Source organism: Taurulus bubalis, assembly GCF_910589615.1.
Source record: "Taurulus bubalis genome assembly, chromosome: 17".
In the NCBI taxonomy this organism is placed as follows: Eukaryota; Metazoa; Chordata; class Actinopteri; order Perciformes; family Cottidae; genus Taurulus; species Taurulus bubalis.
Window position 1 is genome coordinate 11814161 of NC_136605.1, and position 17961 is coordinate 11832121.

Genomic DNA, 17961 nt, shown 5'->3' on the forward strand with positions numbered 1-17961 from the left:
GCAGGGCTCCCATGACACTCCCATGACATAACCAGAACTGAATTACATCTATGTTTAGTCTTTTTAGAAGACTTAAGAATCAGTAGTCTCTTTTAAATCAGTTCAGCCATACACATACGGGTCTATTTTCTCTGTCGCTGAAATGCGATACACAACGTTTGGTGGCTACAACTATTTTGTGCTGAAAGGGAGCTAACGATTACTATTTCTAAAGTCGCTGGTAACCGTATTATGAAAGCAATAAGGTACTCGAGGCAGTACTGTATCTACAATAATGTACTGTTCAACGTTTTGCCAACAACACCCTTGAACAGTACATTATACACGATACAGTACTGCCTCTCGTACCTTATTGCTTAATTATGCCTCAGTTTCAATAATGTTATTAGTAAAACCTGTGCTGATGACAAGTCAAAGTGTGTGCTGTAAAGGCCTTGAAACTTTTATTTTTCCTGCATTCCCTGTTTGAAAACAAGTCTTTCAATTTGAATATTTTATCTGATATGGTTCCATTTACATTTTGATTGCCATTTTTTGTGATTTAGATTTTGCATTTAACCTTTTAATCTGAGCACTTTCTATTTTTCACTTTCTATTTTCAAGCTGCCAGTTCATATACTGTTCAAAATGTCTCATAGTGTAAGATATCTTTCATTTTTCTATTCTCTCCATAAATGCTTTTTTTTCTGGGCAAATGTAAAAGCCTTAAATACAGACTACACACACCACCTGGTGGCAATCTACAATCGAAAAAATAATCAAGACAAACAGTAAAGAGTTCATCACAAAATATCTCCACCATCCAGTCTGTACTCAGCCTGTGTTTACTCAATAACATGCCAACATGGTCGTTGGTCTATTGTGCATGCTGTCTTACTGTGATAATTAAATACAACACAGCCATCGTGAATAACATTAACGTTTTTCCAACTATGATAAGTCAGCTGTGTGCAATTGTTATAGACATTAGTCATTTTTTGTTGTATTGAAGAATGTAGTGATACATTGTTAACAAAATCAACAACTTCCCTGGTGGTCTAGTGGTTAGGATTCGGCGCTCTCACCGCCGCGGCCCGGGTTCGATTCCCGGTCAGGGAACGACTGTTTTGTAATCTTGTTCGAGTGCCAAATACAGAGTCCTGCCCGTTGATTGCTAGTTCATTTGCCTCACGATCACTCATCAAGAAACCCACCGCATTAGCAATGTCATACACAGTATATCTATACATGAAAATACAGGTCTTCTTTCCATTTCAAACCTGTGTGTAAATTATTACTTTATATATTATTATTTTCCCGGACAGCAACGTAATTGTGTACGTAAAGCTTTTGGGAGATTACACTTTATATACAGACTATGGTTTAAACGGGTAACAGAAGTGTCTCAAACCCTCAAAAGATATGACCTAGAGTGGTCAAAAAACAGAAAGCACGAAGCAAACTACTGTAGATGAAAATATTCACTTCTAGCCTTTACAGTCACAATTAACTTTTCAGTCTGTGCTTATTGATATAGGTTTAACGGAACACAAAAAAAATATATTTATATCCAATATTTTCACATAACATCACACGCAAGAACATGTAAGAGAAAGTTCAAATATTTATGGATATTTCAACTTTAATCACATTATTAACAATTATATAAGTAATAAGGACTCAGCCCTGCCATCCTGAACTAGATACAGGATCTGTTGTTCTTTAACAACAAGAAAAGATTATGCAGTAGGGAATGGTAACTATGTCCCTACAGCATAATCTTTTCTTCTGTGAAAAGTTAAAACGTACACACACACGCACACACAAATTGACCAACTGACTTATCAGTCAGGCCCGTATTTCTGTTGCTTGTTTGCTTCACAAGCATCAGAAAGACACAAGAACAGACGAAAAGAAAAGCAAACAGCTGGGTGGCTATTTGTGTAGGCTGTGTGCCTGGACAGTTCAGTCTGAGTTGTACTGCCCCATCTGATGATGTTAAGAGACAATAATAATGTCAGAAGGCATTTCTTTGTTTCCCAGGATGCTCCTCTTTGTCACGTAAAAAAAAAAAGGAAATAAAAGAATGAAGGATTAAGTGCCCAAGGACAACGGATTGGCAAGTAGATCTACTCCAACACGACGGTGCCGCCTGCTGCCTCGAGGGCTGCTTTCAGTTTCCCCGCCTCTTCTTTGGACACATTGGCTCGGATTTCCTGGGGAAGAGACTCCACTAGTCTCTTCGCCTGGTTTAGGAAAGAGATGAAAAGAAGATTTAGTGTGCCTTTACCCAATCTGGAAAACAGGAACTAGGATACTGTCCTGAGTCCAGTGCAACATGTTGCAGAAACCAATAATATACATTTTTTTAAAAGGGAGTCTGATTGTGGTGTTGAGAGGCTGTCGAAATATTTCTGCTTTATCAGGTTAACGATGATGCACCTGTTTCCATAGATATTACACCAAACACCATATGAAATCTGTGATAAGCACTATATTGTCTTATATTTCATATATTATATAAATAGTCTAAATGTATATTAAGGGCACCCTGTGGAGTTTCCCTTTAAACATAGCTTCTCAACTAAACACATTGTGTGTACCCTTGAGGTGGAACAAACATGTTAAATGTTTCAGTTATAAATAATATTTAAAATCCTGCATTGTTCACATTCATGTTTGCCAACATGCAGCCGGCCTCTCTACAATGTGTTGGTTGCTTGCTGCATTTATTGGCACGTTACCGCCACCTGCTGTCAATCAGCAGACATTATTCCTCCTTATTATAACTCCAGGGTACCTTTAGAACAGTCGTTCGCAACCTTTTTTCAGTGATGTTCCCCCTATGGAATTTTTTTCCAGCCAAGTAACCCCTAACCATAGCAAAGCATTTTTGGTTGAAAAAACAATCCAATGCAGCCCTGTGCCATCAGAGTCTGATTTAATATAGAATATATATAATTCAGTTTAAGAACTTACACTTATATCATTGAATATTTATTAAATAACAATTTTAAAGGATTTTTGAATTTATGATAATTTTAAATATATATATATATATATATATATATATATATATATATATATATATATATATATATATATATATATATATATATATATTATTTTTAAATCTCAATTACCCCCTGTGGTACTAGTACCCCCATTTGAGAACCACTGGTATAGATGACTCAATATCAAGGACTAAGCACTAATGATGAGACTTACCTGCACCAGATTCAGGCCTTGGATGCAGTTCTTCACTTCTTTTATAAGTTTAACTTTCTCAGCTGCCTTTAATTCTGTCAATTTGACTGTGAAGTGAGTCTGCTCCTTCTTGACTGGCACCTCATCTTCTTCTGCGGCCTAGTTTCACACAGAGAAAAAAATATAGAAATTTAATTTGCAAACTGAAATGATAAGAAATGAGTATATCTTGCAGTGATACAACATCAATATCCTGTGTATCCTGGGAAGTGTTGATTCCAATAAAAAGTATTTTTCTTAAGTTGTAGTGTTAAGAGGTGTGATAGCAGATGAGTGGTTATGATATTGCAAAGTGTTCCAGTTACATCGTCTACTTTCTGTACTTACAGCGGCAGGTAGAGCTGATGCAGACATCGGCATCATTCCAACATCCTGAATGTTCAGAGTTTTCTGCAAAAAAAACAAAACAGATCGTCACTCAAGATGAGCTGCAGCGGTCTGACAAGACGTATTGTGGTTTAGAGTCCTGACTTGACAAACCTTGAGCAGCTCGTTGAGGTCCGACACCTCTAATAAAGTGAGGCTGGCTATGTCACCGACAAGTTGTTGGATTTTGGAGGAATACTGTTTGGGTGCTCCGTCAAGAGGAGGGGTGGCGATGGCGTCCGAGTGGAGGGTGGGGCTGGTGCTCAGGAGTCTGAGCGTACACAAGGCTGGCGTTTGCCGCTGAAGCTGTTGCCTGGAAAATGAGGAGATGGATTAACGGAGGTCCTTAAAGCTCAAGAGACAAGACTCAGCCAATCCAGATGTGCCTCTGTCAACAGAAGAGCTTTTAAATACTGACAATTGCAGAAACTGAAACTATCATTTATCAAAAAAGTGCTCCGCCTTACAAAAAGATTTGAGGTTTACAGTCAGCGTATGGTACAAACGTCCAATCCTTGTCTCAGCACACTGGATGTTTTTGGCAGTGTTTCTTCAACATTATTAAATGGATGCATTCGCAATGTACCACTGACCAGTTATTCTCAATTTGGCTTAAGTTACTGGATGATAATGCATTCACACTTGTCTAGCCGTGATCAGCTGTGGTGTGTGCAAATTATGAATGCTTGTGACCCACTCATAACAACAAAGTGTCTTCAGAAGTGCATGCATCACAGACCAGTTCAAATGATTATTCTTTCTAAACTGATTTGAATATTTTTAGGAGGTTGAAGAGGTAAAATAATTTAGAGCCAGAAGCACAACTAAATAGATATGTCAATTTATGGATAACTTGCCCGACCAAGCAACTATTTTGATGTTGATCAATACGTGATAAAAATAAACATTCCTGAGTTGCAGCTTCTCAAGTGTGAGGATTTGCTACTTTTCTGTGACTTGCATGGTCTGTCAAAAAACATGCAGTTTGAAAACATCAAATTTGGTTTAGAAACTTGTAAACTGTCCTAAAAAGAAAGTCTGCTAAAGCAGATAGTGATCCTCAGATGTATCCTTTGCCTCTTCGTGTGGAGGTGGGGTCACACACACACACACACACACACACACACACACACACACACACACACACACACACACACACACACCAGGATGAGACTACACCAGCCTGACATCAGTAGGTTAACTACTGGCAGGTCTGGTAGCTACAGTTAAAAACGGTTGTTAAAATAAATGAGTAAGCTAGGAGATGCAGCGTGCAGTTAGTTGAACAGCAAACACATGACTTCCAACAGTCACACGAGCATGACCTTGGTGACGTCCGCCGCTCCGAGGAGGAGCACGTCAAACAGATGGTACTTTAACACGATTTCCACCAGGACACTGTATCGTGTGAGCATCTGCAGAATACTACGTCGCGGTTCGACAGATAAAGCCTGAAGGTGCTCGGTTAACGGTACTGCCGGCCAAAGCTAACGTTCGCTGACATACTTCACATAACGTGACATGGTTGCGGACTACATGCAGCTGCAGAGTCAACGGAATGTTTAACAACGACGGTAACAGGCAGCAGTCACCGACTGTCTGCCCTTGAGGATGCAGGCAGTCGGATCGTGATGAACCTTTGCCTCCATTGAGGTGCCTGTTCGGCGGACGCTACGTACCGGTGTGAGGTCGCTGCGACCCGCAGCGCGGTCTGGAGGCAGCGTCTGGTGCAGTACATGCTCGCGTTAACTGGAGCCGTTTTCCCCGGTGTCCTTTAAAAATAAAACAAGCAAAGTCTGTCACAGCCGGGTCACTCTGCTTCATAAGCACATGGCGTCCTCTCGACTGCTGGTTCTCCGCTCCTGACCTACCCGCAATGCATTGCGTGAACTCGTAGAAAATCTACGGGAACCCGTAAGGGACATGGGAAAAGGAAAAATAACTGTGCATAAACTGATTCATTCAGATTATTTATCATAAATAGCGCCAGGTATCAATATGTGTATTCATAGATAATAGTACTAACTATATAACTCTAAATGTAATTATGTACTATATAATGTAATATATACATATATATATATATATATATATATATATATATATATATATATATATATATATATATATATATATATGTATATGTGCCAAAACAGCACAGGTAGACATATATATATATATATATATATATATATATATATATATATATATATATATATATATATATATATATTATTAACATATAGACTGTATATTAACCAACCAAACCACAATGTTGCAGTTCTTCAATATGACCACCAGATAGCAGCAAACACTTGTGGGTCTAAACATACACAGGTACGATATGATACACCACCATACAATATGGTCCGACACATTATGACAATGGTTATCATGTTGATTGGCATTGCTACCCAGAGACAAACTTATTGCATGAATTGATCTTTGTCTCTCTCTGTTTGTGTGTCATACCTGTACTGTACAAGTCAGTGCTGACCACTGGGGAGGAGCACTGAGGGAATCCTCTTAACCAGGTAATCTCTGCACCCATCTGTAGTTACAGTCCACCACGATCAGGCTCCACCAATATGCCATTTGCCAGCTAGGAATCCTCAGACAGTAAATCAGTGCATAGACTGGCATACTAGGGTAACACGTCCTTCTGCTTTTCTCCTCCAGACCATGCTGCTGTCTCCGCAGGCAGAGAGGAACTGGGAGAGTCTGTGTTTAATGCTTGAAGATGTGCTGGAGGACCAGTCCCACAGGCAGCTGTTCGCCTTAGAGCTGGGATCTGGAACTGGGCAGCATGTCATACGCTTTGCCCAGAAGATGCCCTTTGTTACCTGGCAGCCATCAGACATCAAAGAAGAGTCTCTGGACAGGTTTGTGTCTGACAGAAAAAGGCTTTCAATAGTTATATGGCAGTCATACAGTCAAGTGCGAGACAGTGAGTGTTGTGAGCAACAGGTTGTGCATTTTCCAGTTATGTGGATATAAAATAGTAGCAAGTGATTCATTTATTTCATATTGAAATACAAATGTAAGATTAAGTCTGCATACTCACTTTCAGTATTAAGGAATACATTGCTGCAACCCATAAAAAGAACGTGCTGCAGCCCGTCCACCTGGATGCCAGCGAGCCGTGGGAGAAATGGGCAGGCCTATCTTGCAACTCCTGTGACGTTATTATTGCCATTAACTTACTGCAATACAGCTCATTCAAAACAGCACAGGTAGGCCTGGTTATCTATATAAAAAAAACAAGATATTGAGCTATAGATTTAATAATAAGTTGTGATGGAACGAAACACAAATGTGGCAGAACCCGTTTCATAAATAATTTCCCTAGGGTGTTTTCACTGGAGCCGGTCAGATCCTCAGACAAAATGGCCTTTTGATAACATATGCGGTATGTACCAGCAGTAAGAAGGTTTCTACAGACTCAAAATACCATGATCACATGAAGTGGAAAAGCTGACACCTTTCCAAATCTTAAACTGGTTCCAGGTGTATGCGATCAATGGCACCATTACACCAAGTTGTAATGAACACCTGGATGCAGAGCTTCGACAAATGTGAGAGGCCGTTTTTTTGTGTCTAATGCAACAATATGTGTGTGGGTGTAAATAGACTGACATGATTTACGCTTTTACACAGGAATCCAGAGTGGGGTCTTCCAGACATCGATGTGCTGAGACAGCTGGCCTATGGGAACCGGATGCGCATGGAGAGGATGGTGAGTCGCATGCTTCAGCACCGGGTAACAATACCTGCTAATAACTTCAATATAGCTTTCACACCCTTATTGTTTTTCATTTCCAGATTGAGATGGAAGAATATTACAAGTGCCTCATCTTCAGAAAACTTTGAAGAAGCCAAAGTGCACAAAGAAAAGCTAATTTTCTTTTGTAATGCACAATAATAAGTTATGTTAAAGTATGTGTCATCGTATCACTCATAACTCATGTTATGGTCTTTACTCCTCTTATTGAAACATGAATGAACGTAACATGGAACACTATATTCACATGAATTAAAGTTGTCACACCATACATCTCTTTCTTTTCCAATCCTAAAAAAAATAAATAAAAAAAATAAAAAGTTCAAGCAAGTGGACAATAAGAACCAGATATTTATTAAATATAATTGTAAAATTACTTTTAAAGTCAGACAGATCATTATGATGGAATAAAGAAGTTCACAGATGTCAACTGAAGAGTTACAGAATCACTGATTGGGTGCGTGATACATACATACATACATACATACATACATACATACATGCGGCACATAATGTTTGCTCTCCTAGCATTTCCACATTTCTGGAGAGTAAAGTACACTTTAGAAACAAGCTCCCACCTTTATTTACTACGTAAATGTCCTCATCTGTGACAGTTACAACCCAATGCCTGGAGGTCATTTTCAGTTAATTATAGGTTAATGTACTTGTATCGGCAACACAAATCATTTTAATAAAGAGATGCGGGGCTGCTAGTAGAGCTACTGTAGTTTGTTTTATGGTCACGAGCCGTGTCATTTCAATTATTAAATTTATGAAACTATATTTATTGAGGATTAAACAACCACCAAGCTAATTTTCGAACACTCCTCCCACAATGCCCAATCCTTGAAATAGGTTTCGCTATTCAAGAAAGTACATGAAGACCCGTGTTAATCCAAGCAGTGCACAACTAATGAATGCCAAAACGAGATGACCCCAGTTTGTGTGCGCATGAGAAGGAATGGAACCTACAGCTGCAATGGCAAGCTGTGAACATGATGGAGATTTTAGTTAGTGCCATATATATATTTCAGGCCTTTGACTGTGCTTTCTCTTCCTAGACATCACACCCATAATCTCTTAAAACAGCACTTAGAGATGTCTCTCAATCACTGCCCAAACTGATAGGATACGTTCCAATAATTCACCTAAATTTCAGAAAATAAAGAAGCTTTAACATGCAGATTTTGCTATAGAAAAATATGAGACAAAGGATAGTTATGTCTTGTCTTTTTTGTCCTCAATTATTATCATACTTTCTTATTTTTTTTTTACTTTAATACCACTGACTATTTCTGACCTTCAGTTATTCATATAATAAGGAAATACTACATACATATCAGCTGGAAAGAGGGAGGAAGAGGGCGAAAGAGTTATGGTGCCCTCTCTTGCCGCTTCACCCTGCATTCCCAGACTACAGTGGGGGAGAGGCAAGGAGATCGACAGTTCTGCAACATCATCACAATAGTTTACATTGCCACAACATCACAGCAAGGTGGAAGGTGGGAGGTGTGTGTGTGTTTCCAGAGGGCAGAGAGTCCGGAGCGTGAGGGGAAAGACCAAAGGAGGAGAGAGGGTGTCGTGTGTCAGACCCTGCAGCATGCATTCAATCGAAGGAGATGAGCTGTGCCTCTGCACTGCCGGGCACAGCCTGAGGGACCTGCTGCTGCTGCTGCTGTTGTTGCTGTTGCTGTTGTTGCTGCTGCTGCTGCTGCTGCTGCTGCTGCTGCTGCTGCTGCTGCTGGGGGCCGCCAGGGGGAGCCACCTAGCAAGACAAATAGTAAAGTTAAAAAATAAGATTGGTGAGGATTGAAATAAAAAGCAGAAATCAAAGATTAATCATTAACATAGAAGGAAGTAAAAAAAAGAAGAAAAAAAAGCAGCTGACCTGTTGGTACATTGGTGGCTGGCTTGGCATGTACTGCTGCTGTGGGGGCATATTGGGGTCCTGTCCTGGCAATGCTGAAATCATGTTCTGCATGCTGTATGGCTGGTAGCCCATGTAACCCATACCGTTGGTGGGTGCAGGCTGGGGCATCGGGGGCATACTCTGGGGCTGAGAGACCGCATTCTGCACAGAGCAAGGATAACATCGAGTGAGCTAATTATTCTCTTCTCTCTGTAGTTCTTATCATGGAAAGAAAGTGAGAGTCATGCAGACCTGGTAGCCCTGTGTGGGTGTGGGCTGATAGTTGGTGTATGGTGGACTAGTTGTGGGCGGAGCCTGGCCAGGTGGAGGAACAGGCTGCCCATTAGTGCCTGCAGCCTGGTACATGTATGCATTTACCATATTGGGATCTGGAGGAAGAGAGGGCAATCAGTCACGCACACATAAAGGAGCACACTGAGAAATGTTTCCTGAGTATTTCGCCGTGGGGCAATTAATCAAGCTGATTTTCTAGTGAAGCTATCAAAAGTAGGTCTTCTCACCTGGGACAGCATTAGGCATAGCCTGGTACTGTGGCGGTGCAGTCTGCCCAGGCTGGTTCATATAGATGTTGTGCATAGGTGAACCCTCCACAGAACCAGCAGGGCTAAAGGTACCCGGGTAGCTGGGTGGAGCACCGGGCTGGTACACTACCCCTCCCGCCACATTGGGGGGCAAAGACTGCATCTGCGTAACAGCACATGCATATATTGTCAGACATTTAATCTCAAAGGGTTATGAAGAGGTAAATATGGTGTCTAAACCACCATTTTATTGTCAAGCCCAATTAAACATTGTTCTGCTGATTGGAATTACAAAGAGCACAGTTAATGCCCGAGGGCAGTGTGATTCTGAATCATTCAACATGAAAGCCTATGTGTCTTGCCAACGCGTCGGACTGGGATCAACCCTCTCAATCAGCCTGCTAATCGCATGCAGTGTGTACCTGAGCGTAGGGCAGAGAGAACGCAGGCATTTGGGCCCTCATCTGGATCGTGTGCTTCTGCTGCTCCAGACGCATCTGCCTCTCCTTCTCCTGCTCCTGGAGACGCTGGATGGCCAACTGTCTTTGCATCTCCAGATACTCCTGTAGTTCAAAGACAAACACTTGTGAGCATGGTTATGAACAGTGTATCAATATATGCATTTTTCCACAGAGAGCCTTATTTCATTACCTGTTTCTTCTGCCTCATGATCTCCAGTTTTTGCGCCAGCTGGATATGCCTCTGTCTCTCCGCTTCCTCTGTGGCACGACGCAGCTTCTCTCTGTGTTCGTCCCGAAGCGCGTTGAGTGCTGCCCGAGCATCGCGTACCTGAGCCAACTTGTCCTGCAGCCCCTCATAGTACACTGCAGACGGCATAAATGATGTGATAGTTCAGGGACTGGACACTCTGAAATGCATTGGGACACACACAAACTCAGGCACAGCCAACACTCACATCGCTTCTCATCCAGCTGGTTGAGGATGTCCAACAGCTGTGGATGCATGTTGTTAATGGACTGGAAGAGTGAGAGCACAGCACTGTCGTTGGTGATGCTGCGCCCGCGCATGTGGTTGCTCTTCATGCGGTTAAGGAAGGTGGTGACGGAGTTCTGCAGAGCCTTCAGAAACTGCTCGTGGTTCTCCTCCGACTCACCGTTCTGGTACTGCTGCTGCAGGTGTGTGACGAGAGGGAAGCAAAAACACGGAACGTCATTTGTCGTACTCCAGTTCAGCTCGAAGTAAAACATACCAACAAACATCAACTCTCAGCACAGAGTGTCAACATACCTCCACTATGCTGACCGGCTGGACAGGGACCGGGGCCGGGACCGGGGCCGGGACAGGGACATGACTTTCTACTGGCTGACTGATCGGTGGAAGCGGCTCAGCCATTGGCACAGGGGCAGGAGCTGAGGGGGTGGGACTCTTGCGAGACTCTTCCTGTTTCTTCTCCCAGTACGTTCTGTTCAGGTAGCGAGCCAGCTGGAATAATGTGACATATTACCATCAGTACTACAAGCATTATGTACAATCCCCATTAGTCTGCTATAATGCAGGTATTGAAGAAGAGAAGGATATGACATACCTCAGGGTCTACATCTTCAGCTGATGGAGCAGAGGAGTTCTGAAGAAGCATATTGATCACATTGGTCAGTGACAAAACTCATTTCCGTAATTTGCTCAATAATCAGTAGACGGTTTGTTTAATCACGTAAAAAATGCTTGGTGTGATAAATAATTCATTTTGCCAGAAAGAATGGCAGCATTAGGACAGGTCTCACCACCGGAGAAGTGTAGAGCGTGCTGACTGGGGGAGCTGAGGAAGTCACTGGAGTGGGATCCGCTTTGGGATACATTGAGTAGGAGTTCTTATGCCTCTGTAAGAACACACACAGGAATGCATCACTGTCTCTTTAGAGTACAAATGCAAAGCAAAGTTTCAGCTGTGCAACCCACCCCGCGCTCCTTCTCCTCAGCCTCGCTTTGGGAAAGGGCAATGGCCAGTTGTAGCTCCTCTTCCTCCTGCAGGGCTGCCTCATCTCTCTTGGGAGGCATCTAGTGAGAGAGCAGAACAATGGTAGGATCCAGAAACAGCTCACAAACTACCATAATGATTGAATGAAAAAAATAATCTCATACAGGTTACGTTGAAGCCGTGGTGATCTGTTTCCCTCTGGGGGAAGACCTTAATTGAGGACTTCCTTCCTCCACAAAATGCATATACACTATACCAGTAACACCAACAGGCATCTCATTTTTTACTTCTACCTGGGATTGTTGGGACAGCGGGCTGGTCAGGTACTCAGGAGGCAGCTCGGCAGGGCCCGGGGTGGGGGCTTTCCCCTCAGCTTTCCTAAGTGGAGGAGAGAGGGAGGGGTGGCTGGGAAGGAAAAGGGATCAGGGAGAAAAAGCATAACTGTCAATGCTGCAAATACAAGCTGAGAAACGTTAAGCTCAAAAAATTATTGGTGTGATAAATAATTCATTTTGCCAGAAAGAATGGCAGCATTAGGACAGGTCTGATGGTTTAAACGTACGAAATCAGTCAGTCAACGAATCCCATTAACACGGAATTATGTCCGACTAAAATGTTAGTTGCTATCGAGCCATTCGATGCCAAAAACCTTATTTTGCAGCACTGCTCAAAGTGAGTCTATACAGTACATAGACCAGTGAAACTGCACAATGTGTTCTTTGGTGTTTTTATCATACAAACAGTAAAAGAGTTTGTGGCATATCAAGTTGTGTTTTTCCAGGGACATCTAGTGTTAAATACCAAATCAGCAAAGTCTAAATTGTGATAGAATTCATTATAAATGGCGAGGAAACAAACGGGGCTAAAAAAAAAAGACGAACTCTTTGGGGGAGCTTGTGAAACAAAAACAAACAAAAAAGCAAAATGTCCAACGCATGGAGAAGGGCATTTAATCTTTAAAAATATTTAACCCTAAACCAAGAAGCTATCAAGGCTTACAGTGATCAGGAACAATGTATAATAGCCAAACCATATACGGCATAACTTGAGCAACATAGTAATATACAGTGTCATACTGCAGCTAATGACGTAGTGCTCTTCAGACATAGAGACACTGTTCAGAACCACCATCCACACTTCCCACTCTGAGACTGAGAGACGTGGCAACTCACTTGTTAAGCAGCTCAAAGCAGGGCTCACATACACGCACTTCCTTCTCTATGCCAAACTTTGGAATGGTGGAGTACTTCGACGAACATTTGCCACAGAAAATCTGGCCGCAGGCTCGACAATGGTGCTGGAGAAGCAGAGAACACAAATCAAGGTCAACTTCCTGACTCGCGCCACAAACATTTACTCCACTCACTCACACATGTACTGCTGTAAATGAATAAAGGAAACCATAAAATCTCCAAGTCTCAGTCTACCTTTCTTGTCATAACCCCAAACTGGACTCTGCACCGGTGGCACTCCTCAGCATCAACCCAGTCAGGGGCCTGGACGAAGCAGACAGACGTCACCTATTACTACAGATGAGGTCACATCTCTTCTGAACAGTTCAGTGCCAATGACCAGCGCCAAACCAGCATCAAATGTACAAATATCACTGACGGATGTCACTAATTCTACATCAGCGAAACAAGAAAAACTAAATGTCTCACTCTCTCAGCTGCAAACATCGCATCACTCTCCTTGAACTCGGGGAACACATGACCTGTGAGAACAGAAAAGAGAATGAATCACAAAGCCAAATTTCTTGTAAAACACTTGGCAATAAGCCATTTCTGATTCTGCTAATAATTGTTCTGTAATACAGTGTTTTTGAATATTGTTGAACCTTCAGTTCAGTTTGAAGCCATATTCATACGGGACTAATATGAACAGGGAACCTTATGAGATTTAGAAATTACCCTCAATAAAACCTCTGTGTTTCATGCAACACATTTGCAAAATAAACAAAACATTCACAAATATTTGACCCCAAATCACAGAGACTCTGATTCCCACCGGACTAATATTAGCACTTGACACTTGTGTTTGGAGAAACCTGGTACGGTAATTAGCGGTGAAATTTGAACATCCAACAAGACGGCTTCGTATGCAATTATAAACAAATTACTAAAGGTCCCAAGGATATACTAGTACCGTGCAAATAGGGCATTAATCATTAAAATATTGCTGGAATTGTAATTCCATGATTACACAAATGTTACTGTGTTTTTCATGAATGTAATTGTAGCTAAGACGGGACTGGGAAACATTTGTGTGGGTAATTATTCTTTTAGAGATCCTTAAGCTTCCTTTCAGCCAAGCTTGGTGGGAGGAAAACAAAGCATAACCCAGCATGAGTCCACTCACCTTCCACTTTCATGATCTGATAAGTGTCTTGGACCACCTTATATTTGGGTTCGTTGCGGAAGGCATGAGCCCAGGCCTGGATCAGGTACAGGATCTTGTTTCTGACATTTGGTTCCGTCTGTTTCTGGTGGTAAAAGAACCACACAATGAAATAAAAAGTCTCTGCTATCCCTCTTGTGTTTATATAGATTTCTGTTGTCAAATAACATTGTTTTAACAAGCTTTTCAAACACACACTGAATCAAACAACATTGTGTTTGGTTACAAGAACAGAGGTGGGAAGTGCCTTGTTCTTGTCTGAAAAAACACTCCTGTCACAAGGCTATGACATCATCAGGAAGTGGAAACCAGCATGAGCTGCAGGAGCTCATGTCACATGAGGCAGCAAAGATCCAATGAAATATTGCTCATCAGGCTGTTATGCAGCCAGCTGCCTGACGTGGGGAGACTTCCAGCCAAGATATGTCCAGACAGATCACTCCGTCTTTCACGAAACACTGTCTTCAAACCTCCCACTGCTTTTTTACATAAGACATAGTTGCACTGATATTATTTATATAATACATAGTTGGACTGATATTATTTATATATTGTTTAAACACATTTAGAGATGAAACAAATAGTGCACAAATCAATACTTTGACGGCCCTAAACAGAATATATTGAGATTTTGGACTGCTGGTCAAACAAAATAAGTGGACTGATAATAAAAGAATCGTTAGTTGTAGCCCTAAACTCTGACTTCAGTTCACCTTTGTCAGCAAAGGTTGTGACCATGAAAAGACAATATTGACTAAACTAGTGTCAAAACTCATGCAAATCTATGTTTTTTTTAGTTTATGTTGAGACTTGAACGATGAAAGAACGGGATTACAGGAAGAAAAGTATATTTTAAATTAAACAGAACAGGATTATGAAGCTCAAGAAATGAACAGAAAAAGGGTAACCTTGAGTAAATCCTTCAGTTCCTCCATAGTTTGTTTACTCGCCACCTCATCGTGGACTGTCTGGCCACAGTTCTTCACCACGGACTCCAGGACCTGAAGGGTGAGGTGTCATAATCCCATAATCACTCACTACGCCATCTATGTCACACACATTTCACCAAAGAAGCTTTCTCCGAAAAAGCAAGTGAAGAAATTCTGACAAAACAGCACCCCAACACAACAAAATAGACAGTTGTACGTTGTCCACTGTACACACGTCTTACCTCAAGAGCATAGAGGGCTACATGGGGATTTTTGTCATTCAGCTTCTTCTTAATGGCCCCGATAGCATACTTAGCTCTGCAGGGACACACACACAAATAATGCTGAATAGAAAACTCAAGGCAATAAATTAAGTAACAATAAACCTGATAATCAAATTAACTTCAAGGTGATATGATGAATGTGGAAATGGACAGAATGACTTACTGTGCGTCTCCTTGTCGAATGAGATCACAGATCTGCAAGATGGATTCCCAGTCAGTCTCCAGCAGCAACTGACTGGTGGCTTTATCTACAATTAGAACAGTTGGTTAAATCTTTATAACATAGGTATTATTATTATTATTATTATTATTATTATTATAGACTTGCTTCATGGAAACCATGTTCATCTAATCTTTGTATTTATGTATATATATATATATAGTTTAAACTGTTTTGGTTGGAGAGGATTTCAACAAGCTTTATGGTCATTTAGGAGGCTCTAATTTGTGACTTTTATATCAAATAAAATGTCAATAAGTGTATGTATATATACATAGATGTACTGTATCTTGTGTTAGGCTTCTTTTGATTTAATGCAATCACACAGTAATCACATCCACGTTCCTGTTTTATTGAGTAAACAAACATAAGTTGTATCTGTTGACCTTGTGTTGTGCAACATTGTCATCTGGGAATTATCTTTTTCATTATTGTACATTTTCTATAAATGTTGTCTAAGCTTAGTTTCGAAAGATGCCTGATGATTAACACAATGTTTGGACTTATTTCACTTGTTAAAATGTCCGCACTTATTTCCAAAATGTGGTTATACTGATTCCACTGTGAGTGTTGTGATTTGGTCTAGCCAAAGAGGGTAGTGGCCTCAGACTGTTTGGCATTTAGCTTGTGGCAATAAATCAACTATTTGCATCTGTGGGAATGTGTAAAAATGCACAGCTATAGTTCACTAGCCACTGACATGATGAGGGCCCTCAAGCTTTGCGCCGGATCTTGAGGCTCTGTGGTAACGACTAGTTTTAGGAATCTCGTTGCACAAGTGGATCCAGTTACATGGTGGTTATTTCTAAATCCCTGTGTTTCAAATTAACACCCCACAACACAAACAACGTGATCATCATCCATCACAATAATAATGCTCAACATGCACAGAGAGTTGTTTATCAGCTGCAGGTTCGTTTCTACTCTAGAAGGTCAAGCTACCGGTAAGTGTGTTAATACGCAATTGTGTCTGACAGTTATTAATATAACTTAAAAGTTGTGACTGTCAATTTTTAACATGTTGGACAAACTTGGCTACGGCTCGTGAAAGCTAAGCTAGTTAGCCCTGTGACATCATCTTTGCCAGCTGTATTTCAATAGAAAGGATCTAAACAAGGACTCGTTTAGCTAATCAACCTGTTGGGGAGCTGAACAACTTAAACAACACTTAGAAGTCACAAGCAGGTTATCTCACGAATGACTGCATGCTTTCTTAAACAGATGAGTCACGAGTTACACAGTAACGTTATTACTAACTAAATAATGAAGCTGAAGAAAACCATCAGCCTGGCTTATCTCAGCTAACAGCAGATAACACACGGAGACGGTAACGTGGCTTTGGGTCAACTGGGAGAGGGAACACACACACATCGGACGAATCCGATTGTAATGCCGTTTAATCGGGCTGCTGAGCCTCAGTGAGCCCGTCTGGGCCTCCGAACAATAGCAGCGAGACTGTTAGCTGGTATGAGCTAACTAGCTTGTTAGCTGGCCCGAGAGCCACAGCCCTCTGTCAAAACAATGCGTTGGGGAAAAAACATCGCACTTTGTCTCACAGTTGGCTCATAAACTACCAACTCAACGAGTGTGACGATAACTCACCAAGAAGCCTCTCAAACGTGCCTCCGCCTTTCCCCATCTCGGATCCGAAGTGTCAGAGTATCTGTCGCGGCGTCTTGTTTTTAGTGAACGGGTCTTTTCCACCGCGGAGGTTTCGCCTGTTAGCTCCTCTGTTAGCCACCGAGCACAGCTGTACGGCTTTTCCTACTTCCCACTTCCGCCGGAGAAACGACAACAGGGAGCGTTTGTCTCCCTCTAGCGACTGGAAATGACAATAGCAAGTACATTGTACAGTTATCACGAGGACAAATAGGAATCTGCTTTATTGGCTAAGTATGCGTTGCACATACAAAGAATTTGACTACAGTTTTGCATCTTTCTCAATGTACTGACACAGCAATACAAATAACTGTTTGGGACAAGCAGGACAGATAAAGGAATATACATGACTGTCATGTTTGCAAGTAGTGAACAACTAGGTGTAACGTTACATATACGTATTCATGTTATAATAATATAGACAGAGGTGGAAGTACATTTACAGTAGCAGAATACAGTTGTGACGTAGGATGCTATTTCTAGTTATATTTCAGAAGAAAACAGTGTTGCCTTCGTTTTACTCCACGACCTTTACAGTATGACAGTTATATATACCAGTTAAAACGTCAAATTTAGATTGTATGAGTATAGGATATATGATGAATTAATGAATAGTAAATTGAACTACCCAACATTACACAAAGTAGGCTTGTTAAAATTAGCTAAAGAGTAACTTGCCACCCCTAAAAATC

The 17961-nt window shown here is 41.3% G+C and overlaps 3 protein-coding genes across 4 annotated transcripts; 1 reads left to right on the plus strand and 2 right to left on the minus strand.

Moving 5' to 3' along the window:
- Positions 1-1664: 1664 nt before the first annotated feature.
- On the minus strand, positions 1665-5442 carry mrpl12 (mitochondrial ribosomal protein L12). The gene is made up of 5 exons (XM_079233673.1): positions 5292-5442; positions 3727-3925; positions 3574-3636; positions 3208-3345; positions 1665-2225 (listed from the first exon to the last, which is right to left on the minus strand). The coding sequence occupies exons 1-5, from the start codon at positions 5348-5350 to the stop codon at positions 2109-2111; spliced, it is 576 nt and encodes a 191-aa protein (XP_079089799.1). The 5' UTR covers positions 5351-5442; the 3' UTR covers positions 1665-2108.
- An 852-nt stretch (positions 5443-6294) lies between these two features.
- Positions 6295-7503, plus strand: LOC306750145 (methyltransferase-like 26 B; the record flags this gene model as incomplete). Its single annotated transcript, XM_079233541.1, has 6 exons — positions 6295-6494; positions 6683-6845; positions 6962-7021; positions 7120-7187; positions 7270-7348; positions 7435-7503. The coding sequence occupies 6 exons, from the start codon at positions 6295-6297 to the stop codon at positions 7480-7482; spliced, it is 618 nt and encodes a 205-aa protein (XP_079089667.1). The 3' UTR covers positions 7483-7503.
- A 221-nt stretch (positions 7504-7724) lies between these two features.
- Positions 7725-17352, minus strand: hgs (hepatocyte growth factor-regulated tyrosine kinase substrate). Of its 2 annotated transcripts, none has more exons than XM_079233841.1 (20): positions 17213-17352; positions 15554-15638; positions 15349-15424; positions 15086-15178; positions 14139-14256; positions 13442-13494; positions 13208-13276; positions 12953-13077; positions 12074-12185; positions 11762-11860; positions 11590-11682; positions 11391-11429; positions 11093-11287; positions 10761-10974; positions 10496-10668; positions 10267-10407; positions 9824-10007; positions 9555-9691; positions 9282-9464; positions 7725-9158 (listed from the first exon to the last, which is right to left on the minus strand). In XM_079233841.1, the coding sequence occupies exons 1-20, from the start codon at positions 17247-17249 to the stop codon at positions 9000-9002; spliced, it is 2385 nt and encodes a 794-aa protein (XP_079089967.1). In that variant the 5' UTR covers positions 17250-17352; the 3' UTR covers positions 7725-8999. The 2 variants fall into 2 exon arrangements, with proteins under 2 accessions (XP_079089967.1, XP_079089966.1); XM_079233840.1 differs by having other exon boundaries at positions 11587-11682.
- Between the last annotated feature and the right edge of the window lie 609 nt (positions 17353-17961).